Here is a 24,182-nt window from a genome sequence, read left to right as displayed (position 1 = left end):
GTCCTATTAGCCAGTGTTGCCATTCAGACACTTACAAGTGATGGATACATGGGAACCTTCGATGCACAGATTACTTTGTCACTGAACTGGCCTTCAGATTCAGTGGAATTAACCTCACGTCCTGCCTCTGCTATTATTAGTACTTTTAGCTCTTATTTTTGCGGGGCTGCTATTGTAAAGAATCTTCCCCTGATACGCTCAGACTATATATAAACATATAATCTAGCGGTGGTAAGAAACACTATAAGCGATAACATAGATAATATTCAACCAAGAAAGTGTACTTTGAAATGAAAGTTGTTGTATTTTCAGGAGGCACTGCAACCAACTCACTCACGCCTTGCTTTAATGAATTGTCAATAAACCAAGGCGAGGACCTGACGTATGTACTACCCATCTCTGATAATGGTGGGTCTACAAGCGAGATCTTAAGGGTATTGGGTGGTCCCGCTGTTGGTGATATAAGGTCCAGGATCGTCAGATTGATCGAAGACCCAGCACTAACAAAGCTATTTGGATACAGACTGCCACAAGACACACAAGCTGCGAAGGACGAATGGAACAAGATTGTTGAAGGTACGCACATTATATGGAAAAACATTCCTGTAGAGTCTAGAGACATGGCTAGACCATTTTTGATAAATGTCCAGTCAGAACTACTCAAGAAGAGTAAGAACTCAAATCCATTCCATTTTGGGAAAGCTTCTATTGGAAATTTCTTTCTAACAGGTGTGAGGTTGTTTTTAGGTTCAGTTGATGCATCCATAGAGTTAATGATGAGAATTGGAAGGGCGAATACTCACCTAAATGTCATCCCCTGTATTAACACAAATCATACACACCATATTTCAGCGCTTCTTACCAATGGTGAAGTAATAACGGGACAGTCGCAGATTAGTCACCCTTCTAAACCACAAGAGCCACAGGATAAAGTAGAGGCAAAGAAAAACAACGAAAATATTTCTGAAGAGACTCTATCATCGAACAGAGGCTCCTCAGTTTCTATCACAAAGGATAAATTTGTACAATTACTCGAAAATAATGATGAATCAAGCTCTTTAAACCAAGACACAACTGACTCCGTTGAAGAGTCAGGAAACACTTGGACAGATATAAATGATACAGAAGAGGAAGAATTTGCAAATCCTATATATATTCTACCAGCATTGAAGGAATCTCAGATAAACTTTGATAAGATGGATGATTGCACTTTACCGGCCCCGATAAAAAGAATTTTATATATAAATCCTTATGGAGAAGAAATAAGACCAGTTGGTAACCCAAGAGCTGTTGCAGAAATTAAACAAGCTGACATGCTGGTGTACTCAATTGGTTCTTTAATGACTAGTTTACTACCCATCATTATATTGGGTAATATCGCTGATGTTATTTCAGAGACAAAAAGTATGAAAAAAGTGCTCTTGATAAATAACAAATATGATAGAGAGACTTTTTTTCTGTCTGGAATTTCATACATTAAGATGGTAGTTGACTCTATGCGCCGTGCGATTGAAGTTTACCGCACTTCGAAAGATCCCAGTAAAACAGAACGGAAATCAATCCACATTAATTGGAATGATCTGATCACTGATGTTGTGTATTTATCTGAAGGTGAGATTAAATTTAATGAAGATCAGTTAAATATGAAAGGTATTAGATGCCACGAAGTGAAAGGTAAACAAATGGAAAATGAAATTCTGACCAATATATTGCAGAAAATACATAAATTATAATGCTATTTATCAAAACATGTCTACAACAAGACTATTTTGGCTGTTAGCTACTTGCTAGTGCCCATAATCCGCATATAAAAAATGAATAACATATCAACTTGATGAAGAAAATAATAAATAAGCACAAAGATAAAAAGAATTCTTGAAGTAATTGAATTGATTTACATAGTATGCGTGTTATTGATGCTAGATAATTAGCATGTAAATATGGACCTCAACAAATGAAGAGGCATGTTTATGCTAAATTAAAGCTTGATATTTCGTTAAGCCCAAGGAAATTATCCTTTGATGAAGTGAATTAGTTAGAATTTAAAAGTAACCGTTCTTGAATCTAGATGGGATATTTTTCAATTCAATTCTAGCTTCCAATTGATCATCAGTAATAACAGTTCCCCTAGCAGCACCTCTTTGTATCTTTTCCTGGTGTTCAATATCGTGCTCATGGTGTAATAGTTCATGCTCAATATCTTCCTTATGGACATTCTTGACATTTACATCCTTATCCTTGTGGTACTTATTCCAGTGATGGATTTCGTATTCACGTTCGAAATCTGAATGATGACCCACACCAACACCCAAATCAGGAAGCTTCTTACCCCTCCTAGCAAATTCCAGGTATTCATCTCTCAGAATCCTAGTGTCATCATTAACATCAAGTAACTTCATTATGAACTTGACCACATTCTTAGCGGTGGTCTCATCTATCTTTTCAGAATTATCATGCTCTCCCATACCGTCACCTGCACCAATAACTTCGTCACGGTTAAGACCATATAGACCCAGAATATCGTTCTCATCCCAGTAACCCTTCTTCTTAACATCATGAAGAGCAAAAAACTGCTCAGGCGTATATTTCTTAAGCTCGTGTTCATGGTCCATATGCCATTCTTCCCAGGACATGCCATTTGGTGGCTTCTCAACTTCGACATTTACATCATCCTTAGCCTTGACGTCAGCATTAGCCGACACTAAGACAGCGAGCAGCGCAAATACAGATCTGCTAAACTTCATTTTCGTCTTCTATCTGTAACAATATGATATTTGGTAGAGTTTGAAGTATACTAAAGATCAAAGATAGCCCTTGTATCAAGTAATATTCTCTGAAGTATTTACTTTTCAAATTTCTATTTTTGTAATTTTTCAGTGAAAATTCGTGAATTTCATAAGGGGATCAAAATCAAAATTACTGCTTTGACTAGACCTAACGACATATATGATTAATGATATATCAGTTCTCAAGATACATTGTATCATGAAAAAACACTAACTATCGCAATACTTACTGTAGCAAATGCTGCATTGCTTTGGTGGTATTATAGATGCTTGGTCATAAGATCGTTTGACAAGTATGCACGCCATGCATTTCTGGTAGTCATGTTCTCCATGGCCTGTCACAAGGGTGTACCCATGGTCTATCAGAAGCTGCTGTTCTTCTGAGGTGTATATCATCTTGAAAGTTGATGTGTTTGTTACCTGGGTGGATGATCTTTCACTGTTTGGGTAATATACTAGGATTGGTGCAAGTTTTGTGTCTGAGGTTCTTGGTGGTTTACAACCAATGATAGTGGGCCTCTTTTGACTAGTTACAATCTTGGTTGGATACCTGTAGTAAATTCCTTCTTTTTCCTTCATTTGATTCAGGACTATCTTTAACTTATCTCCATTGGCATAGTTTTTCTTGTCAGAACTTGAATCCATGATCATAATCATGTCGACATTTCTTGGGACCAGTGTTCTGATGGGAATGTTTTCACCATCTTCACCGCCATCAACTAGATACAAGTAATCATTTTGTGCTAATTCATTTTTTATATTACTGTATTTATAAAATGGGTTATGGCGGTAAACCGCATAGTCTGTGTCCAAAGCTGCAGTAATCTGAGATGAAGTTTGAAGAGCAGACTCAAATTTTGTTGTGCCTAACCCAAAAACTGCCAGAACGGTTTTTACAGCAGCGATAGCATCCTTTGAAGATTTTGAAGCTAGTTTCCACACATAGATCAATGCATTATTGAATATCGAAGACGATGTGGCAGCGATGAAACCCAGATCGTCTAGGCCTTTGTAACATTGATGAGAGACGCCATTTATAATTCGGGAACCCAGATACTCTATATTAACAAAGAGACCCAATACCTGTTCCCAGGAACCAAACTCCCATGGAGTAAATTCGAATATGACATTTTTTAAAAAGCCATTTCTACAATTAGCCACTATAATTGGAATTGGTACCAAGTAATTTTTGAAATAATTGCTGGTCCTGACAGATTTGCTGTATGTCAAGTGGGTTGGTAATTGCCGATATTTTATGTTTTGCACCAATGCCTGAGCCCAATAGTCCGTGAACGAGATAGGGAACCCATTGATCCTCTTAGATCTTATATGCAAATGCAAGTCGATGTAAAATTGCAAGGCGTTTTTGAACTTACTAAGCTTCTCAAATAAGTTTTCTGATGCGAGTGTATTATTCGGGAACAGTATCTGTTTTATCTTTAGCAAAGGGGAAGGAACTACGTTGTCTCTCTTGAACAGGCTTCTCTTTTGCGTGGCTATATTTGGTTGCAACAAGTGATCCAGATGCATATCTGATATGAAATCAGTGTCATCATCACCTATGTCCACGTCGGGCATACCTGGAAGCATCGACGTAGATAAGTCCCAACCGGAAATTAATTTACCAAGTTGGAATTTGTTTACCACCAGGTCCATCACCGACCAGCTCCCGCCAGATATGCCTGCAATATAATCCGAGTAGTGGTAGAGCCCCATAGCGTCCAGACCTCGTAAGAACCCTGTACTTAGCAGCATTGACCTGTAACCACCCCCAGATAAAGCAATTGCTACCCGGGGCAAATATCTGTGCACCACCGATGAATTAGCGCCGACCTGGGTACGCGCGAGTATCTCATCCAGCTGTACGTGTTTCAAACGAGACTTCTTGCTCAAGTAATGCAGCTCCTTGTGGCACAGGCCCATGGTACCATTTCTCACAAGCGAATACTCGGGACAGGCCACTTCATAGGGCACGGTCAGGGCACTTGCCACAGCAAGTAGAAAAACCACCAACATCCCACAAAGGAAAATTCTCACAGACTGTATCAGAGAGTATACTTGTATGCAAGCGTATTTTCTACCATTGAAATATATTTACGCTAGCCAAGAGAACACTCTTGGACTGCATTTTGCTGTGAAATAGTAGAATAATAGCTAATTTGTATGCCGCTGCCGCCCCCCCCCCCCCCAATGTATGCGGGCCTATACAAATCATGTGACATATAACTCTATACGCAAGACACAAAAACAAAAGACGTGAAACTCACAACGTACGTTCAAACACGTGACTATACTATATATATATACTAACGCTTATACGCTTTACTGGTCCTTCTCCCACACACAGGCTACACCTGTATATACGCAACCCATCTGGTATTGATACAACCCTGTTGCACAGCTTGAGGTGTATCCTCGCGTCCGTCGCAAAGTCTCGTGTAGTCTCAACTTATGTTTTTGCGATATAACCCTACAAATTGTGCTACACAGAACTGAACCAACGCAGCTGAAAGTACCAATCTCTATACCTACAAGCAAGTATACAATAGATATAACATGCACAGAAGGTGAATGCAAGGTGCGATGCCTCCTCTGCAACCGAAAGCACTAAGAATTGAAGTTTACCCGGCTCTCCCCAACTACGCTGTTTTGTGTATTTCGCCTTGTCTGGTGTCTTGGTATCCTTGGCTCTCACTGAAGACACACTGAAGGAAAAAAAAAATTTCTTTTGTGGACTTTAAAGCACTCTTGAAAAGTCTTATTGATCTTGTTGGTAATACTGAAAGACAGTTCGATAACTGTGAGCTAAAAGGAAATATTGAGTCTATTTCTTGTCGCACACTCGCATATTTGCACATTTGCACACTCGCACTTTCGCACACTCACAAAATATTTATAAGCGATGGATCTACGTGTGGGCAGGAAGTTTAGGATAGGTCGGAAGATCGGTAGTGGTTCCTTTGGTGATATTTACCATGGTACTAATCTAATCAGTGGCGAGGAGGTTGCCATCAAGCTGGAGTCGATTCGGTCCCGGCACCCGCAGTTGGACTATGAGTCTCGTGTGTACAAGTACCTGAGTGGTGGTGTTGGTATTCCGTTTATCCGCTGGTTTGGCCGCGAGGGTGAGTACAACGCTATGGTCATAGATCTGCTGGGGCCCTCCCTCGAGGATCTGTTCAACTACTGTCACAGGAAGTTCTCGTTCAAGACCGTGATCATGCTCGCGCTCCAGATGATATGCCGCGTGCAGTACATCCACGGCAGGTCCTTCATCCACAGAGATATCAAGCCGGACAACTTCTTGATGGGCGTGGGCCGTCGCGGCTCTACCGTGCACGTCATAGATTTCGGTCTGTCCAAGAAGTACAGAGATTTCAACACGCACCGTCACATCCCATACAGAGAGAACAAGTCCCTGACAGGTACAGCCAGATACGCCAGTGTAAATACACACCTGGGTATCGAACAGAGCAGAAGAGACGACCTGGAGTCCCTAGGATACATGCTGATATATTTCTGCAAGGGATCCCTACCATGGCAAGGTTTGAAGGCCACCACCAAGAAACAAAAATACGACCGTATCCTGGAGAAGAAACTGTGCATTAGCGTAGAGACTCTCTGCGCAGGGCTACCACTGGAATTCTCAGAGTACATGAACTACTGTAGAAACTTGAAGTTCGATGAAAGACCAGATTATCTCTACTTAGCCAGACTGTTCAAAGACCTAAGCATTAAATTGGAATACCACAACGATCACCTCTTTGACTGGACCATGCTTAGATACACCAAGGCCATGGTAGAAAAACAAAAAGACGTACTGATGCTTGACACATCATCCACTGCAAACGCCAATAAGGAAAGTGGTAACAACAACAACGAATCAAACACAACCAGCAATACCAAGGACAGCAAGAACGATTCTTTCAATAAGGTTAAACTATTGGCCATGAAAAAGTTTGCTAGTCACTTCCATTATTGCAAGAATGACGATAAGCATTACCCAACACCAGAAGAGATCAAACAGCAAACAGTCCAAAACAACAATGCTGCCGCATCCCTTCCTCCAGAGCTCTTAAGTGCTATAGATAAAGGCATGGAGAATCTAAAACAACAACAGAATCAACAGCAACAACAATCACAACAGGTTCAAATGCAACCGCTGGCGTCTGCTGAACTGAACCAGGATCAATTACCCCCACAAGGTCCTGAACCACTACTACAGAGACAAAGAAAAGAAACTCAAGGGCAGTTTGTTCCTACCCAGGAACCAGTAAACAGAGCCACTCACTATCCACCAAACGTTCAAACAAATAATATGCCACAAGTTCAACAGCAAAACATTTCTCCACAAAATCCAAAACCTTCTGGTGATAATATATGGCTCTGATTAATTCTGAAGTAAAGAAGTTCATCCAAAATTTACGGGAGCATTTCAAGGAAAAAAAAGATAATCATAAGTACCACTGCTTTGTAGATGTTTAAAGATAGAATCTAGGGTATGAAATTACAAACAGTGAAGTATTTCTTAGGATCATTTTTTCAGGTATAGAGAAGAAACAGACCACGAAACCAATTGATAATGACTACAGAATATCGTCTGGTCATAAATACATACAAGCAGGTTGATATCTAAAAAATTTCTAACCCGCTATACTTCTACTCCAATACGCAAACTCATCCATTTGGTTATAGATTAACATCTGAACAATAACTGTTGGGTCATCTAAAAATCAGAGTCAATAACTACTAGAAAATGCCCTCTATTGTGCCTGTAGTGACGACCTATAGATAGCAACGATAAATCTGCATAGATTTTCCTCAATTCATCTAATTTTATTATTTTTTATTGAACTTACGTGGGTATATTAGCAATTATATATCTATTAAAAAACTACAAATTTATCTTATTTAGTGTTGCCCTGAATGCTATTGTTTTGCCTTTGGCTCTGTTTAAATACATGTGCCAAGAATACTCTAGATATAGCACATAACTGCATATAATTGTATTCCACGTATTTAACAAAAAATCAATACTATTTTTGATAATATATTAATGAGAGCCTAATATTTACAGGTTTCTTTTCTCAAATCTAAAGAATGAATAAAAACTATATAAAACATGAATTCAGAAGTGTAGGATGGGTGCAAGTAAAATGCACTTTGAGATAATCACCGGCTTTCTCCACTGTAAATATGATTAGTCCAATGCAAAGGGAAAGAGATTGGTGGGGCATTTAAAATTCTCAAAATCAAAAAAAACCAAATCCGTCATACAATTCTGGGTTGTTTGAAGGATCTCACTCTAGGGATACCTTGGCACCTAAACCTTCAAGGGTAGTCTTAATCTTTTCAGCATCATCCTTAGCAACATTCTCTTTTAGGATCTTAGGAGCTGCTTCAACAAACTTCTTGGCTTCAACCAGGGACAAACCTAGCAGGCCTTTAATCTCCTTAATGATCTTAGCCTTAGATTTAGCATCAAACGATTCCAACTTGATGCCAAACACGGTCTTCTCTTCAGGCTTAGCCTCCTCAGCTTCTTCAGCCTTAGCAGCTCCATCAGCTGGTGCAGCAGCTGGAGCACTACCAGCAGCAGGAAACGAGATATCTGGAATATTCAGTTTCGACTTCAATTCGGTCACTAGAGCTGATGTCTCCAACAATGTCAATTTGGATATATCCTCCACGATCTTCGAAATCTTAGGGTCAACTTCGCTCACACCAGCTTCAGCAGCAGTGCTGTTAAAGCGAGTCAACATTGGACGCACCACAAGTCTAGACACCCTTGGCACAGCAATAGACCTCTTAGCAACTAAACGTAACGACATTTTTTATACCTTCGCTAATTCTAACTCTCTTAAATTGGATGAAAAACAATACCAGTTCTTGTTTGCCCTCCCGCGTAGCACTTACCTCTGAAGTAAATCAAATTAGCAGTCTTACCTAGCTATCACAATGGGCTAAAGTACTAGTCTGCTCTCCCAGGTCTATATTCGTTGGACAACTCCTTCCCAAATTCGAGTTTTTTTGAGACTTTCGAAGCATTTTTCCAGTTTTGCAGTGACAAAGCTGATTAGACGAACTCACTAGCCTTCGCAATTTTTGAAGCTTTTTTTTCAAAACTTCGAAGTAATAAAGCCCAAATAGCAGTTTGAAGTCGATGGCACTTAATCCTGGATGCTAGTCTAGTTGTTGTTATCATTACTTGAACTTGGCGTCGAGAAGTTTGTAGACGGTGGTTTTTTCTGTGAGGTCGAAAACTGGTTGTGGAAACGATATCTATCTGCGGAAGCGAGCTATTGACAATAATAAAATATAAATTGGTAATTAGAGCACTGGTTAAGCAACTAACCCAGCTAAGAACACTTGAAAACGACTTATAGTCAACAAATAATTATTACAAAGACAAAATGACTACTTTCCGTTTCTGCCGAGATTGCAACAACATGCTTTACCCTCGTGAGGATAAGGAGAACAACAGACTACTTTTCGAATGCAGAACATGTTCGTATATTGAGGAAGCTGGTTCTCCCTTGGTCTATAGACACGAATTGATTACAAATATTGGTGAAACCGCCGGTGTGGTGCAGGATATTGGTTCTGATCCAACGCTTCCGAGGTCTGACCGTGAATGTCCAAAGTGCCACTCGAGAGAGAATGTCTTCTTCCAATCACAGCAGAGAAGGAAAGATACAAGTATGGTTCTTTTCTTTGTCTGTCTAGCATGCTCACATATATTTACTTCTGATCAAAAGAACAAGAGAACCCAGTTCTCTTGAATTGTTATTCAATCTAGTGACCCACCTCTCATTCTCAGTACAAATTAATGGAACGAATATAAGAAATGCATTTATGAATTCCCTATTAACTGCCAAAGGTAACCATAGGACAAACTGTCCCAGTGCTTTGACCTCAAAAACATGCTGTTCTGTACCATCTTTTATATGCAATCTCTATTAGAATCTGTATTATACGCGATAGATAATCTCATATACATATATCAAAATATAAAATAAAAGTGAATAACTGCGAATATCCTGTTAATGCTGCAAAAAAAAAATCAATTCAGCAGCTAGCTTTGGAAGTAATTACTGGCGTCCATTGCTGCTATAAAGTATTGCAATACAAGGAACGGTTGCTCTTATATGCCCATTTAGAGAAGAAAATAGAATAAAATCAACTCATCTAAAATATTATATATAAAATATAGTGTCTATTTACTCTTGGGTTAAAGTTTACCATGTGGAATTAATATATAAAAGATGATCGGATTTTGGTAAGCTAACCCTTTTAAAAAATAAACGTAAATGGAAAATCGTCATCAAAACAAAATGGAAAGAAAGCCAGAGTAATTTAATCAGTTCTAAATTTGAATATAGACATTTGGAAAACAACAAAGACACAATACATCTCATATCAATCAATATTCACATTATGTGATCTTCTTCTAATTTAACAAAGTTATCGTTCATAGGCTTAGTAAAATCTAAAGTGGACAAAGAATCATTGTTATCGACAGAAGGTCCAAAGACATCAAGATTAAATGAACCCGCGTTTACAGGATAGTCAGAATGTTTGTTCTCTGTAAATTCGTTCAAAGACGTCAATTCTTTATTCAGCATCTTATCAAACAAGAATTCATCTCCAACGTCATGTCTTGGACTACTCTTATTTATGAGGTCATCTGTGAATAAACTTTCATGTTTTAAAGCTGTATCATTAAACCGAACATTCGGTTGTAAAGAATCTGACCTTTGCTCTGGAATTCTAGGCATCTTGTTATGTAGTTTAGAGGATGCAGGGGAAATATCAACAGGTGTGTCATCATGGGTAGTGTTTGGTGACATGTATATTGACCAACAATCATCAAGTCCATCATAGGCATTTTTTACTGATAAAGGAGCATTTGATGTTGGTGAATCATTCCTATCAATAGCTGTAGAGTTATAAGGGTGCTTGTGGTTGTTATTAGTCGATCTGGCAAAAATATTAGTAAAATCAATCTCGTCCAAATTGGTTATTGCATTCCCTGTATTTGAAGCTGTGAATGGTTGGAAGTCTGCACCATTGCCATTAGTACCCACTGTAAATGGATCATCTATAAAATCACTAAAGGCTTTGGTAGATATTTGACTGCCATTACTGCCAGCATCTGCTGCCACCAAATCTGGTGTAGACAAAGATAATTGATTTCCAAATAAATTTGGAGAAGAATCTAACATCGGCGAATTTACAGCAGTCTCACTATAGTAAATTTGATTACTTTTCCAAAGAAGATTTTTTCTTAAAGTTTCTGTATTGCCAGATAGCGAATGCTTGGGTTTCAATCGCTTCACTCCTTTATTCTTTGAGATTGCACTGGATTTTTTCAGATTTGTCAAGAATGTACAGTTTTCATCTTCTTCCAATACTTTCTTTAATGAGATTTCGCTAGCCTTAACCGATAATTCGTCTGGTACCATAGTTTTGGGTAATACCACATCAAAGCTTTTCACTTCATTAGTCAGACCACAATCACAAGGAATGATCGATGTTGGAAGTGGTAAGTTATGTTGCGTTCGATATTCTAGTTCATCAAACATTTTTATGGCATCGACATCATTATCGGCTCGAAGTTTCTCTTTGAATTTCTTATACTCCTCAGATAAAGGATTAAATTTTAAAGGATGGGTATGTGTATTATTTAACACCACTACACTCCATTTTTTCCTCTTTAGCGAATAAGTTGCCCGTACTCGGAATGGACAGTGATTATATCGCGACACACACCTCTTGTTACCCATAGACTTCCTCTTCATTTCATGTTCCCTAGCCAAAGCCTCTTGCCGTAAACGTTCTTCCTCGGTAAGTTCTTCCTGACTCTTCCTGCCCCTCTTGGCAGCTTTACACTTAAATACAACTTTAAGACTGTCTGATCTCTCAATGACGATCTCTATTCCCTGCGGGTAGAAAATTTTCTGTAACCATGGTTTAATCTCATTCTTATCCTTGAAATTAGGAACCGAATCCAAGTGTATTAGTTGGTTGGAATCCATAGCATTTCAATATTTCAATAAGAAACACAAAAAAAAAGCAGGTAATATCTTGATTTTCTTTCCTCTTCGAAGAGATATATGCCTTAACAATAAAAAAAAACAAATAAATTTCTGTTCTGCAACAAAATATTAATAAAACAGTATTAAAAAGTTGGAATAGTAGCACGAAAACAAATTTCAAAATAATAGCAAATAAAACAAATAAAAATAACAGCTCTCTGTTTCAAATTGAAAAAAAACTAATATAAACCTAAACTTGCCCTGAATATAAGGTCTTTGAGATAAAATAACCAGACTTGTAAGAAATAATACCTTTATTATTATACAAATCAAGCTAAATTATCGCCGGACAACTTCCTGATTAAAGTAATGAACTGTATTTTGAAAGTGTTTTACGCTTCGCCTGCTGTCTTATAAAGGAAAACCACTACTCGAGTAAGAATTTCCTTTTCCCAGTCTTAATTCAGTTTTCACAACGTCTTAACTTTTCCTTCCTTATAAGTAACTCGCGCTAGCGCTATAACCCACAAAACGCTCTTCGCTCAAAAACAAAACAAACTCTCGTCTCTCGGGGGGGAGTAATTTCAACGTATAAGTTCCTGCGCCACTATATTTTTCTAATATCAAATCAATATGTTCTATATATATAGCGTTATCTGCTTGGCCTAAAGATAGTGAACAATTCACAAGAGCTCTGAATTTTTTTTTCCTGGCCTTTTTCCTTCCTTGTTCGCATGCAGGGAACGAGGGCCCGTAACTGGGATGTAATAGCAATGACAGGCACACACACAACAGTGGTAACAAATATAGGCGGTGGGAGGGCCTGCCAATTAGTTTGAAGTTGTGCCAAAGTAGTTGATTTTCAAGAGTTGACGGACAACGGCAGCTCATCTCATCTCAATCGGGCAATTTCTCGGGTGCACTTTTGTTCAAATATCGTTGGCGATCACGTAAGTCATGTGAGTAGTTCCTATGGACAAGCTATTGATATATAACTAAACTACATAAGGCTTACTTCTTATCCTCGTACATCGGTGTCATGTGGTTCTGCGATGAGTTCAGGTAGTCACCGATATCGAACCCTGGCGAAAGGCCCGAGGACAGTCCCGGAGACAGCCCGGGGGATAATTCGGATAACCCACCGATTGCACTCATGTCGTTTTGTTGGTCCTGGCTATGCATTTGGTCCTGGCCTTGCACTTGGTCCTGGCCTTGCACTTGGCCTTGTTGGTCATGACCATGGTGTTTCCCTTCGCTAGTGTCTGTGGCCTCCTTACCTAATGCTATCGTTGAGGGTTCAACCATATCATGCATTAGCATTGTTGATGGGCTGGGCATCATTGGCATTGTCATCGAGTCATTGAGATGCGAGTCCAAGGTTTTATTCTCTACCATGTCTTCCAAGTACTTGATCCGTGCCTCTTGTTCGTGTAGATCTGCTTTTAACTTATCAATGGCTACATTCTTTTGACCTGAGATATGCCCCACGTCAGTTACTTCATGGCGAGGGGGACTGAGATCGTCTTCTTCAAACGGTATCTCTGAGATACGACCACTGCTATCGTTATGTGTAGAGGCTAAACGACCACCACTGCTCTTGTTGCTGTTCTCACTCATAGTTCGGTTCTTTAACAAATACAAAGGACGCTTGCCATCCTCATCCTGTAGTGGTATGTACCTAGACCTATCCTCTTTTCCGTCATCAAAGTCAAAGCTCTTTGAAGACACACTGGGTGCGTCTGATATATCCTGCGCCTCCTCAATCCGACTAGAAACGGGCTCAGCAACATCCATAAGCAATTTCTGGTCCGCATGCGGAACAACATTTCTCAAGAAACGAAAGATCTTCTCCAGTGCCTGCTGCTGGGTCCTGTGTCTCTCACGGGCAATCATGTTCTCCTTCCACAGTAGCTCATTGTCCTTGTTTATGCGCATCAAATCTTTAGAGATAGCCATCTGATTAAACTTGATTTGCTCTAGTTCTCCAAGAACAGCAGTAATATCCATAGTATTACCCATATTGGCCTCATTCATCAACCTCAAAGTTTGTCCATTCACGTTCGGAAGCCCACGTATCTGGTTGCCATTGCCATACTTCATATTGGATTGTGTCCCAGGCGTTGCGTTGGCGGATGTGCCCTTTTGCCTTACTATCCGGTTTAATAGATCCTCTCTACCTCTAACAAAAAACTCATTTTCAAACTGCCATCTGTCATCTGAGCTACTTTGGATAGAACCTGATTTCACATCCTGGACTTTATGCCATCCGTACATATTCAATTGCCTCACAAAGGAGGCAAAATTGGAATGTTTAAAATATTTCGGGAGGATCTCATGCACAAACTTTTCCCTATTTACCACAATCAAGGACAGTCCATCTTCAGACCATTGTATTAGATGTGAATTTACTGGATCATTAATCATACTCCAAACTTTGTTCACAAACGCAGGTCTGGTTTTATTCTGAAAACGACGGTTTAATACTGATGGAGTATTTTCCATCCCAGGCGTTTGCTGCCGACTATTAAGGTTATTACTACCATACGACATTAATCGGTTATCCACCTTGTGTGCATTGCCACCTGGAGATAATGGTCCTCGGAGAATCTGTGAGCTGTAAAGCTGGTCATCATCATCATCTTCTCTCTTACGCTTGTTCTTATTAACTGGTGAGCCCATATCCGTCTTTAAGTAGTTATCATCAAATAAGTTTTGATAGTGCGACCTAAAATTGGAACTGTTAATGTCCGCATTGTCCCTACCAAGATGAGGCCCGTAGTTCTGTCTCACCAACGATGTCATAAGCTTGTTGCTATCTTTGTTGTTTATACTATCTATATCGTCTTCTGGAGAAGCCATTTCATCGTTATGCGGTGTAGAGACATACGGATCTATGGAAGGGTTGACAATATCCTCAATGACTTCATTTGTGTCGCTATTTTGGCTTTTTATACCACTCTTATCATCCTGGCCATTTACAGAGTTCTGATTTGTGGCACTTGGAATGCTCTCAACATCTATTCCTGGTGAAGTCGTAAATAGATTTGGGTTCTTCAACATATTCTCCAGGTCGTCATCATCAAGATTCAATCCTTCATGTAAATTCAGATTCTCGTTATTATGTTCGCTCATCCTTGATAAACGTTGTAATCCAATTCAATTGATATAAAACGTATCTCTCCAGTACTATATTGCTCTAATAATTTCACAAATTCAACAATTCCTGTCGTACTTTCCTCTATCTTAAGTCCGGGAAACTATGGGGGTCCGCTCTTTTGTTCAGACAGAATACTTAGTATGTCTGCAACTCAATATTTTTCACCTTGTACAATTTCTAAAAAGATTGTCAGTGTCAAATTACTGGTATATGAGTAATGGCTCTTCTCATACTTCCTTGAAGATGGAACCTCTTCGAACTCTTATTTCCTCATCGCTATTACTTATTCGTACGGAAGCAAAAAATTCCAACGAGCTGCCCTCGTTTTAGAAAACAAACAGGACTGTATCTTATAAGGACAATGCAATACTGTAAGCGTTGAGGTATACATCTCAAAGGTTTCCCTGCATGTACGTGAAAGATACTAACTCAATTTACGGTGCTGTAGATAAACAAGATATACACAATTTGGCCAAATGTCTGAGGTAGATGTTCCAGAGCTATTGTTTGAACGCGTGTGGTTGCAGGTAGATCGCGACCGCGATGGCTTCATCTACGCCAAACAGATGCCATCTTTTATCACACAGTGTGAACAGGTCATAAAGGATACTGTTAATACCAATAAAACCGACTTTCATATGACCCGGTTCAAGAACAGATTGAAGCTGCCGCTTTTACCAAAGTTGCATATGGATCTTATCGATGCATTTGCGAAGGAGACTCCATACTACAAGATCTACAAGGAATCCTTCTCTGATATGCTGAATAAACTAACAGGTAATAATTTTTCAACCGTTATCAACAAAATATTTGAGGATTGTGATGGGTTTCCTGCAAGTTTCATAAGTGCCCTGGAAGTGAAAGCTGATGTCAAATCGTCTCCTAGAAGTAAAGCGGATAGCCTCGGTAGTCCGATAAAGGTTGATCTTTTGCGAAACTTAAAACCACAAGAGGAACCAGAAACTCCAAGGCGTATCAATAGGAAATATAAGAGTCTAGAATTGCAATTAGAATCTATGAAAAGAGAATTAGAAGATAAAGAGAAGACAATTATGAATAATGAACGCAACTTAACAGAGCTGAGATCAACCATATCCAAATTGAAGGAGAAATATGACTTATTGTCGGAAGAATATGAACAAAGACATATACATGGAGGGAACAATGGCACTGCCATAAAACATGATGTAGTGATTGGCGAATTGAAGAGTAGGCTACAAGAACAGAACCGGCTAATCAGAATTTTGCAAGAACAGATCCAATTTGACCCACAACTTAAGAGAGAAACTAGAGTGCATGATAACAAGAGCAAAAATAATACTTTCAATGGAGCTATAGCCTATGTTATCCCATTTTTGCTGTTCATATTTGTGATACGATCCCTTATTACAAAAGAAGATATCGGCGATGCAACAATGGCTCTCCCCTGGTGGGAAAGGAACAACCTTGCCAGCAGGCTGGCGTGGTATTTCAGGGACGTCTTCTCAAATGATTCTGCGAAATTCTTGGAGTCCGATGCCTATGACAAAGTCTTTGGTATACATTAATATGACCATTGACTGAACCCTACTTTGATCAGCCAGCATACCTCACGATTTGAATGCTAGAAGAACAAGAATGAGAAAAAAAAAGTATATAAAGGGCATCGAGTTAAAAACTACAATTTATGAATTGCTATAGAGTTTCTGCTTTTGTTCACAGTAATGTAAAAGAAATAAAACTTAAATAGAAAGAGCTGATGTAATCAAACTGCAATCGAGAATGAAGTTTGAATGTATACGTGAGTACACTTATACGCTAAACTTAGGCTGATCGGTTTTTGTTGATAGTAAAACTCTTAAAGAGGAAAGAAATTGAAAGTGATGACAAACAGTCGATTTTTCGACAGCTTTATAAAGTGACTAGTGTTTTTAACACGATGTTGTCTACTTAAAATACACCATCTTTCGGGACTGATCCAATTCACCTTTCCATTATATATTGTAATAGTAAATAAGCTGTAAACTGTTGAAAGAACAAGATCGAAACAGCAAGATACTTGAACTGTGAATGCTTCTGACAGTTGCTATCCGGACAGGGAAAAAGCCCTAACTGTACTCTGTTCTATTGCTGAGATGAGCTTCAGCATGCGAGAAAATTTTTTTTCATCAAAAAAAAAAAAAGTATAAAAGCAGCTCGAACAAATGAGATATGCTAAAATTTGATATTACTTATTTATCTTCTTTGGACTGGAGTGCGAAGAGAATATCCACGCATTTGTATGCGATGTGCCTATAGAATAGAGATCAATTCCTTTTTTGCATATAGTATGGATACTGTTGTGGTAAAGGTGTTGATCTCATGATGTTTTAAAAAACAAAACATATTCAACTATCCATTGTTTTTTTGTTTTAAATGATGAAGACCTTTTGTATCCCAATATACAATACTCGACTAGTACAACGTACAATGCTGTCGTAAACTTATCACCATCTTTCGACTGACTTTTATTAAAATAAAGACAAAGGAATGGTAGTTGAATATGCTATTCGAATTCTTGCAAATTGAAGTAGAAACGAAAAACTATATTTCACATGGGCTATGGTTGTATCAATTTCGTGAAACCAATGATAGCAACGATCATCATATTCACATGGTCATATACTTAACCTCTTCACATGCTAATCTTGAAAAATATATGTAATGACACAGCTTGCATTTCGAGACGGAATTAGGATCATCGTTACCGAATCGAGCCTGTTATCACTAGCAGTTATCTCAACAAAATTCCACGAGTTTCTTCTAACTGAGAAACCTGTTTCTGAGAAACTTCAGACACCGGTATTTATCAAGGAAGACCGAAGAGTTGCGTTAGTGACAAACTTCTTATATGCTGTGCCATTTATTTGATTAAATGCATTTCTAGTCTAACAAGTGTATATTGACTTTCTGGAGAGTTTTTTTTATATAAACAAGTCAATACATCAAGGTAGAACAAAAGAGATAAACTATCGTGATTTTTTTTAGACTTCATTAAATTTCAATCCATAGAATAACTGCTACATTGAACTTCTTTCTATAATACCGAAGAAATATAAAGAATATGTCACCTCGAGATATTGAGCGGACTTCTATAACAAGTCAACAGGATTCTATTCTTGATGGCCAATTTGAAGCCAAAAATGGTAAAAAAATAATAGAACAAGAGCAATCAATAGACGGCGAAGTCCACTTGAGGAAATCCTTCTCTCTTTGGTCAATCCTTGGTGTTGGTTTTGGCTTAACAAACTCATGGTTCGGTATTTCTGCATCTATGGTTACTGGTATCAACTCCGGTGGGCCTATGATGATCGTCTATGGTATTATAATCATTGCATTGATATCAGTTTGTATTGGTGTGTCCCTTGGTGAATTGTCCTCTGCATACCCGCATGCTGGTGGCCAATTCTGGTGGTCATTGAAATTGGCCCCAACAAAACACAAAAGATTTGCAGCTTACTTATGTGGTTCATTTGCATATGCTGGTTCATTATTTACAAGTGCTTCTACTACCTTGTCTGCTGCTACTGAATTAGTTGGTATGTACGTGCTAACTCACCCAGAATTCACACCAAAGAGATGGCATATTTTTGTCTGTTTTGAACTATTGCATCTATTCTTGATGTTGTTTAATTGTTATGGTAAATCTTTACCTCTAATTTCCGCATCTTCGCTATACATTTCCTTGACATCCTTTTTTGTCATTACAGTTACAGTTCTTGCTTGCTCATCAGGTAAATTCAACGATGCCAAGTTCGTATTTGCAACATTTTATAACGAAACTGGCTGGAAGAATAGTGTCATAGCGTTTATTGTTGGTTTAATTAACCCTGCTTGGTCTTTCTCTTGCTTGGACTGTGCTACTCATATGGCCTTTGAAGTTGAGAAACCAGAAAGAGTGATACCAATTGCTATTATGGGTACAATTGCCATCGGCTTCTTGACATCGTTTTGCTATGTCATTGCCATGTTCTTCTCCATTCGTGATTTGGATGCGCTATTAGCCTCTAATACAGGTGCTCCAATCCTAAATATCTATGAACAAGCCACCAACAGTAAAGCTGGAGCCATTGTTTTGGGGTGTCTAGTGCTAATAACATCATTTGGTTGTATCATTGCCTGTCACACATGGCAAGCAAGATTAGGTTGGTCATTTGCTAGAGACAATGGTCTACCTTACTCCAAGTATTGGTCTCAAGTTAACCCTAACGCTGGTGTACCTTTAAATGCCCACTTAATGTCTTCAGCTTTGATTGCCCTTATTGGTGTTTTGTATTTAGCCTCCACTACTGCTTTCAACTCATTGATCACAGGTTGCATCGCCTTCTTACTATTATCATATATCATACCAGTCATTTGCCTTCTAATGCGTAAGCGTCAAATAAGGCAAGGACCATTCTGGCTAGGGAAATTCGGTCTATTTTCAAACATTGTCCTGTTAGGATGGACACTATTTGCTATAGTGTTCTTCTCATTCCCACCAGTACTACCAGTATCAAAGGATAATATGAACTATGTGTCGGTAGTAATTGTGGGCTACACTGTATATGCCATTGCATATTGGGAGTTCAAGGGTAAGAAGGAATTCCATGCTGTAGAGGAAGAAGAAAGTGAGGATGATATTGATGTCAATGAGTCTAACATTGAAATTATCAATGATTACCACGATTCAAACTCTGTCAATAATATTATTCACCATCACTACGACAAGGTGGGTTTGGATACCAAGCATTGAAACCCGATTGAAATACAGAGTCAACTGTACCTTACATGTACCGTTTTTTTTTAACCGGATGAATTTTTAAGATCTAAAGATAGAAGATGCTATTCACAGTATCCTTGAAAGAAATCTATTAAATTCGCACACAATTTAAAAAATATTAAAAAGAAGTTACGGCTGCTCTAAAATGCAGTCAATATAGTCAATTTTCTCTCGCAGATCAAAATAAAAAAGACTTAAGGCATATACTCTCAGACACTCGAGTCATATGTTGCATGCATTCGAAAACATACACTTGGCAACTTTCACTAGCTGTCCTCTCTCTAGCTAATAAAATCAAAACTCATCTAAAAATATTCCTACTATTTATTGCACCTTAAATCCAATTCTAACTCTTTTATATCTGTAATAATATTATTGCTTCAATTCTGTCCACTCCATGAATCCTAATCACATTGTGAACCTCGAGGATCTGTGTGATCAATATGGTTTTCTTTCTTTTCCAAAAACTCTTAATGTTTCCCTTTTGATTGAATGATCTACTGCTGTTTCTAAGGCTTACACAATTTCGGCAGTTAAAAACTGAAAAATTTTCGAAAAATTGATGCGATGAGCTAGCTCATCGCCTTCTATTAGCACTTATAAAATAAACTCATCAATGATATAACTAGATTAGAGTTGTTGAGGTTGTGATATTATATTACCTTTACAACATCTGAGATACACATATACTGTACATCTATTAATATGACTGTCGAAGAATCAAAGAAGAGAAAGCTTACCGATGATGTTGCTATCAAGCAAAATGAGAAGAAGATTAAGAAGGACAAGAAGGTGAAGGACAAGAAGGACAAGAAGGATAAGAAGGATAAGAAGGATAAGAAGGAGAAGAAGGAGAAGAAGGAGAAGAAGGAGAAGAATGACAAGAAAGACAAGAAAGACAAGAAGGATAAGAAGGCTGAACAAGTTGACAAACTTTCTGAGACTACCGAGCAACCAAGCAAACAAGTTAAGATTGGTGCTTATGTCGAAAATGAGGAACTATCTAAACAACCTCAGTCAGTTATTGATGAGTTTTTTAAAGAAAATGAAGTTTCTGTCGAGGACCCAAGCAAGTTAAATTTGCGTCCTCTATTAGCTTTCAACCAAATATCCCTTGACAAAGAAGTCCAGAATGAGATTGCTAAATTCCCCAAGCCTACACCTATTCAAGCTGTTTCTTGGCCATATCTTCTTTCTGGTAAGGATGTTATTGGTGTTGCTGAAACAGGCTCAGGTAAAACTTTTGCGTTCGGTGTTCCTGCCATTAATAACTTGCTAACTAGTTCTTCAAAGCCAAAGGGCATCAAGGTATTGGTTATATCACCAACTAGAGAACTGGCTTCTCAAATCTATGACAATCTTGTTCTCCTTACTCAAAAGGTTGGTATAGATTGTTGTGTTGTGTACGGTGGTGTTCCAAAAGATGACCAAAGACGTCAAATTGCTAAATCCAATGTCGTTGTGGCTACTCCAGGTAGATTATTGGACTTAATCGAAGAAGGTTCTGTTGATTTATCTCCTGTCGACTACATGGTCCTTGATGAAGCTGATAGAATGCTTGAAAAGGGTTTTGAAGAAGATATCAAGAGAATTATCGGTCAGACAAAATCAAAGGACAGACAAACTCTGATGTTCACTGCTACATGGCCAAAGGAGGTTCGTGAATTAGCTTCTACATTCATGAAGGAACCAGTTAAAGTCTCTATCGGTAACAGAGATGAATTGAGTGCCAACAAGCGTATTACACAAATTGTTGAGGTTGTTGATCCACGTAGCAAGGAAAGAAAGCTTTTGGATCTATTAAAGAAATACCAATCTGGCCCAAAAAAGAATGACAAAGTTCTTATATTTGCACTATACAAAAAGGAAGCTTCTAGAGTTGAGAGAAACTTGAACTACAATGGATATAAAGTGGCTGCTATTCATGGTGACCTATCTCAACAGCAAAGAACTCAAGCATTAAATGAGTTCAAGTCTGGGAAATCAAACTTGCTTCTAGCTACTGATGTTGCTGCCAGAGGTTTAGATATTCCTAATGTTAAAACTGTTATCAATTTAACTTTCCCATTGACTGTAGAAGATTATGTCCACAGAATTGGTAGAACCGGTAGAGCCGGCCAAACTGGTACTGCCCACACACTCTTTACTGAGCAAGAGAAACACTTAGCAGGTGGTCTAGTTAATGTTCTGAATGGAGCTAACCAACCAGTTCCTGAAGATTTGATCAAATTCGGTACCCATACTAAACGTAAAGAACATGGTGCTTATGGTGCATTCTTTAAAGATATTGATATGAGCAAAAAGCCAAAGAAGATTACTTTTGATTGAAATTAACTTCAAGTATTAGTTCATAAACAAAATAAAAAATTACTTCATTTCCAATTTTGGCTTTTTATAATTAAATTGAATATAGTTCATGTATAATAGTTTTCTTTAAAATAGATTAAAATCACAAACGTATAGGCAAGCAAGTTTAAAAGCGCCTTATTTTGACGATGTATGACAAGTAGTATTATATGAGTGACATCTCCAATACTTTAGATAACTTCTTCATCGGAATCAAGTGTCCTTTCCAATATCTTATCTCGTGCTTGGTTAAATTCTATTGGATAATCAGTTTGAAGTACATCATTCATTACCTGTATCCTTGATTTAGCGTTATCCAAATTCTTTCTGATGGTTCTCAACGTTTGTGTTCCGTTTTTAAACTTTGCCTGAAGTTCAGGCAATCGTACCTTGGTTTGCTCTATCAAGTTCTTCAGTTCCATACTTTTAGAGTTTATCACCGCTGATGTCTTTGCCTGTAGTGCAAATGCTTCAGAGAAATCACAGGCATTTGTAGATTGTACAATTGAATCAAAAATATACTCTGTTATATCAAACAGAGTAGCCGGATCCGGTGTATCATTGGGTATAAATGAAGTGCTTGTAGTCGGTACAATTTCATCTAAAAATCTTTCTACCGATCCAGATTCTGAGCTATCATCTGAGCTATTAGTTTCATTACCTTCACCATCTTCATTTTCACTTGAACTACTATCAGAATCTGTAATTATATGATGTGCCTCTTCATTAATTGTGTATGATTGTGTGTCTACTGATGGTGTTCGAGATCTGGTCCTAGGACGATCCTCAATTTCATCCGACATTATATGTAGCAGTTGTAACAGTGGTAGTTCGGTATTGTATTACTTGTAATCAGTGTCTATACTATCGTATTGCATTGCAGTTATGTTTCAATTCTATCAAATTGAAAAAGCTATAGAATGAATGACGATTTGAAAGGATTGATAAGTTAAAATTTGAGTATTCTGTGGGTGTGTTGTAAAATAATTGTGGATGCATTACAGAATAGAATGTAGATATATGTGAAGTTATTTAGGGAGAAAGAATAATGGGTTTTGGATTCCAAAAAGATATTGTACAAAGAGGAAGAAAAAATAATGCTCGAATAGTTTACTCCAGTTTGATATGAAAATAAATATAGAAAAGAGTCATGGATTAAGAACTTACAATATGAATCAAATGCTTCTTTTTGACTTAAATCATAATCGTGGAAATTGTATTGTTTAAGATAATATTTGAATAAACAAATCATTTCTTTTCGTTAGCTTGTTCAGCTTTTACCTTGTATTCTTCAATAATCTTATTCTTTTCTTCGTCAGACTTGAAGTAATTGAAGTCAATAAACCTATAACCTTGTCCCAGTTGAGCGGATTCGTTTATGAAATGACATGCAAACAGCAGATAGTTCTTAGGAGTAACAGCTAAAGCATATTTCATAAACACACCAGAGTAAGCAACCAGAGCCAGTGTCATTGGACCAGAGATCAACGTAGGGTCCTTCTTTAAGTCATATAATGCAGCAATTGGAATACCAAAATTTGAAACAGGTCCCCAGAAATGTGTGGTAAACACATACTTTAATGTCTCCTTGTTGATATACTTTTGGATTATGGACCTTGTAGCAGCTCTTTGAACTGGCTGAGACATGTTAGACATTGTGCTTATTTCTATGATTAATGTTCTATGTCGTTGTGCAATTCTAAAACAATTTATAGTATAAAGACAGCCTTTTATAAAAGGAATATAAAAAATACATCCATTTTAATTATAGCTAAATACCCATTAACTCCTATGATAAGACTAAATTGGAGCTTGACAGCTGAAGGGCTGACTCTTAGCAGACATCCGCTTTTTTACCGTTAGAGCTGATGTGTATAGCCATACCTGCTCATCGTAGCGATACAGTTCATAAAAGTAATATAGTTATACAGAAATATTTATAAAATTATCAAGAATTGATATAACCACTACAGTAAGATTCTTAGATATCCATTTTATATAAACTTGTAGTATTTGTTTTACTTGCTATAATCCACGGCAAACCTTATACATAAGTATTTGTGGCCTAATGATCT

The 24,182-nt window shown here is 38.0% G+C and overlaps 14 protein-coding genes across 14 annotated transcripts; 6 read left to right on the top strand and 8 right to left on the bottom strand.

The window, feature by feature from the left end:
• Window positions 1-290: 290 nt before the first annotated feature.
• Window positions 291-1,733, top strand: GVI51_H03399 (uncharacterized protein; the record flags this gene model as incomplete). The annotated part of the gene is made up of 1 exon (XM_446951.1): window positions 291-1,733. One exon carries the CDS (start codon window positions 291-293, stop codon window positions 1,731-1,733), a length of 1,443 nt encoding a protein of 480 aa, XP_446951.1.
• Window positions 1,734-2,042: 309 nt separating this feature from the next.
• On the bottom strand, window positions 2,043-2,744 carry SSP120 (nucleobindin SSP120; the record flags this gene model as incomplete). The annotated part of the gene is made up of 1 exon (XM_446950.1): window positions 2,043-2,744. One exon carries the CDS (start codon window positions 2,742-2,744, stop codon window positions 2,043-2,045), a length of 702 nt encoding a protein of 233 aa, XP_446950.1.
• Window positions 2,745-2,996: 252 nt separating this feature from the next.
• SPO1 (putative carboxylic ester hydrolase) lies at window positions 2,997-4,802 on the bottom strand (the record flags this gene model as incomplete). Its single annotated transcript, XM_446949.2, has 1 exon — window positions 2,997-4,802. The coding sequence occupies one exon, from the start codon at window positions 4,800-4,802 to the stop codon at window positions 2,997-2,999; it is 1,806 nt and encodes a 601-aa protein (XP_446949.2).
• An 886-nt stretch (window positions 4,803-5,688) lies between these two features.
• On the top strand, window positions 5,689-7,176 carry HRR25 (serine/threonine protein kinase HRR25; the record flags this gene model as incomplete). The annotated part of the gene is made up of 1 exon (XM_446948.1): window positions 5,689-7,176. One exon carries the CDS (start codon window positions 5,689-5,691, stop codon window positions 7,174-7,176), a length of 1,488 nt encoding a protein of 495 aa, XP_446948.1.
• Window positions 7,177-8,086: 910 nt separating this feature from the next.
• Window positions 8,087-8,617, bottom strand: MNP1 (mitochondrial 54S ribosomal protein bL12m; the record flags this gene model as incomplete). The annotated part of the gene is made up of 1 exon (XM_446947.1): window positions 8,087-8,617. The coding sequence occupies one exon, from the start codon at window positions 8,615-8,617 to the stop codon at window positions 8,087-8,089; it is 531 nt and encodes a 176-aa protein (XP_446947.1).
• A 582-nt stretch (window positions 8,618-9,199) lies between these two features.
• On the top strand, window positions 9,200-9,568 carry RPB9 (DNA-directed RNA polymerase II core subunit RPB9; the record flags this gene model as incomplete). Its single annotated transcript, XM_446946.1, has 1 exon — window positions 9,200-9,568. The coding sequence occupies one exon, from the start codon at window positions 9,200-9,202 to the stop codon at window positions 9,566-9,568; it is 369 nt and encodes a 122-aa protein (XP_446946.1).
• Window positions 9,569-10,216: 648 nt separating this feature from the next.
• AFT1 (DNA-binding transcription factor AFT1) lies at window positions 10,217-11,824 on the bottom strand (the record flags this gene model as incomplete). The annotated part of the gene is made up of 1 exon (XM_446945.1): window positions 10,217-11,824. The coding sequence occupies one exon, from the start codon at window positions 11,822-11,824 to the stop codon at window positions 10,217-10,219; it is 1,608 nt and encodes a 535-aa protein (XP_446945.1).
• A 495-nt stretch (window positions 11,825-12,319) lies between these two features.
• On the bottom strand, window positions 12,320-12,715 carry GVI51_H03245 (uncharacterized protein; the record flags this gene model as incomplete). Its single annotated transcript, XM_446944.1, has 1 exon — window positions 12,320-12,715. The coding sequence occupies one exon, from the start codon at window positions 12,713-12,715 to the stop codon at window positions 12,320-12,322; it is 396 nt and encodes a 131-aa protein (XP_446944.1).
• Window positions 12,716-12,835: 120 nt separating this feature from the next.
• HSF1 (stress-responsive transcription factor HSF1) lies at window positions 12,836-14,956 on the bottom strand (the record flags this gene model as incomplete). Its single annotated transcript, XM_446943.1, has 1 exon — window positions 12,836-14,956. One exon carries the CDS (start codon window positions 14,954-14,956, stop codon window positions 12,836-12,838), a length of 2,121 nt encoding a protein of 706 aa, XP_446943.1.
• A 501-nt stretch (window positions 14,957-15,457) lies between these two features.
• On the top strand, window positions 15,458-16,528 carry MPS2 (Mps2p; the record flags this gene model as incomplete). The annotated part of the gene is made up of 1 exon (XM_446942.1): window positions 15,458-16,528. The coding sequence occupies one exon, from the start codon at window positions 15,458-15,460 to the stop codon at window positions 16,526-16,528; it is 1,071 nt and encodes a 356-aa protein (XP_446942.1).
• Window positions 16,529-18,063: 1,535 nt separating this feature from the next.
• HNM1 (Hnm1p) lies at window positions 18,064-19,734 on the top strand (the record flags this gene model as incomplete). Its single annotated transcript, XM_446941.1, has 1 exon — window positions 18,064-19,734. The coding sequence occupies one exon, from the start codon at window positions 18,064-18,066 to the stop codon at window positions 19,732-19,734; it is 1,671 nt and encodes a 556-aa protein (XP_446941.1).
• Window positions 19,735-20,466: 732 nt separating this feature from the next.
• On the top strand, window positions 20,467-22,089 carry DBP3 (RNA-dependent ATPase DBP3; the record flags this gene model as incomplete). The annotated part of the gene is made up of 1 exon (XM_446940.1): window positions 20,467-22,089. One exon carries the CDS (start codon window positions 20,467-20,469, stop codon window positions 22,087-22,089), a length of 1,623 nt encoding a protein of 540 aa, XP_446940.1.
• A 209-nt stretch (window positions 22,090-22,298) lies between these two features.
• KXD1 (Kxd1p) lies at window positions 22,299-22,910 on the bottom strand (the record flags this gene model as incomplete). Its single annotated transcript, XM_446939.1, has 1 exon — window positions 22,299-22,910. The coding sequence occupies one exon, from the start codon at window positions 22,908-22,910 to the stop codon at window positions 22,299-22,301; it is 612 nt and encodes a 203-aa protein (XP_446939.1).
• Window positions 22,911-23,355: 445 nt separating this feature from the next.
• On the bottom strand, window positions 23,356-23,763 carry MPC1 (pyruvate transporter MPC1; the record flags this gene model as incomplete). Its single annotated transcript, XM_446938.2, has 1 exon — window positions 23,356-23,763. The coding sequence occupies one exon, from the start codon at window positions 23,761-23,763 to the stop codon at window positions 23,356-23,358; it is 408 nt and encodes a 135-aa protein (XP_446938.2).
• Window positions 23,764-24,182: the final 419 nt, after the last annotated feature.

Source organism: Nakaseomyces glabratus, chromosome H, assembly GCF_010111755.1.
Source record: "Nakaseomyces glabratus chromosome H, complete sequence".
Lineage (NCBI taxonomy): Eukaryota > Fungi > Ascomycota > Saccharomycetes > Saccharomycetales > Saccharomycetaceae > Nakaseomyces > Nakaseomyces glabratus.
The sequence above is the reverse complement of the archived record's forward strand: the minus strand, read 5'-3'. Positions and strand labels throughout refer to the sequence as shown.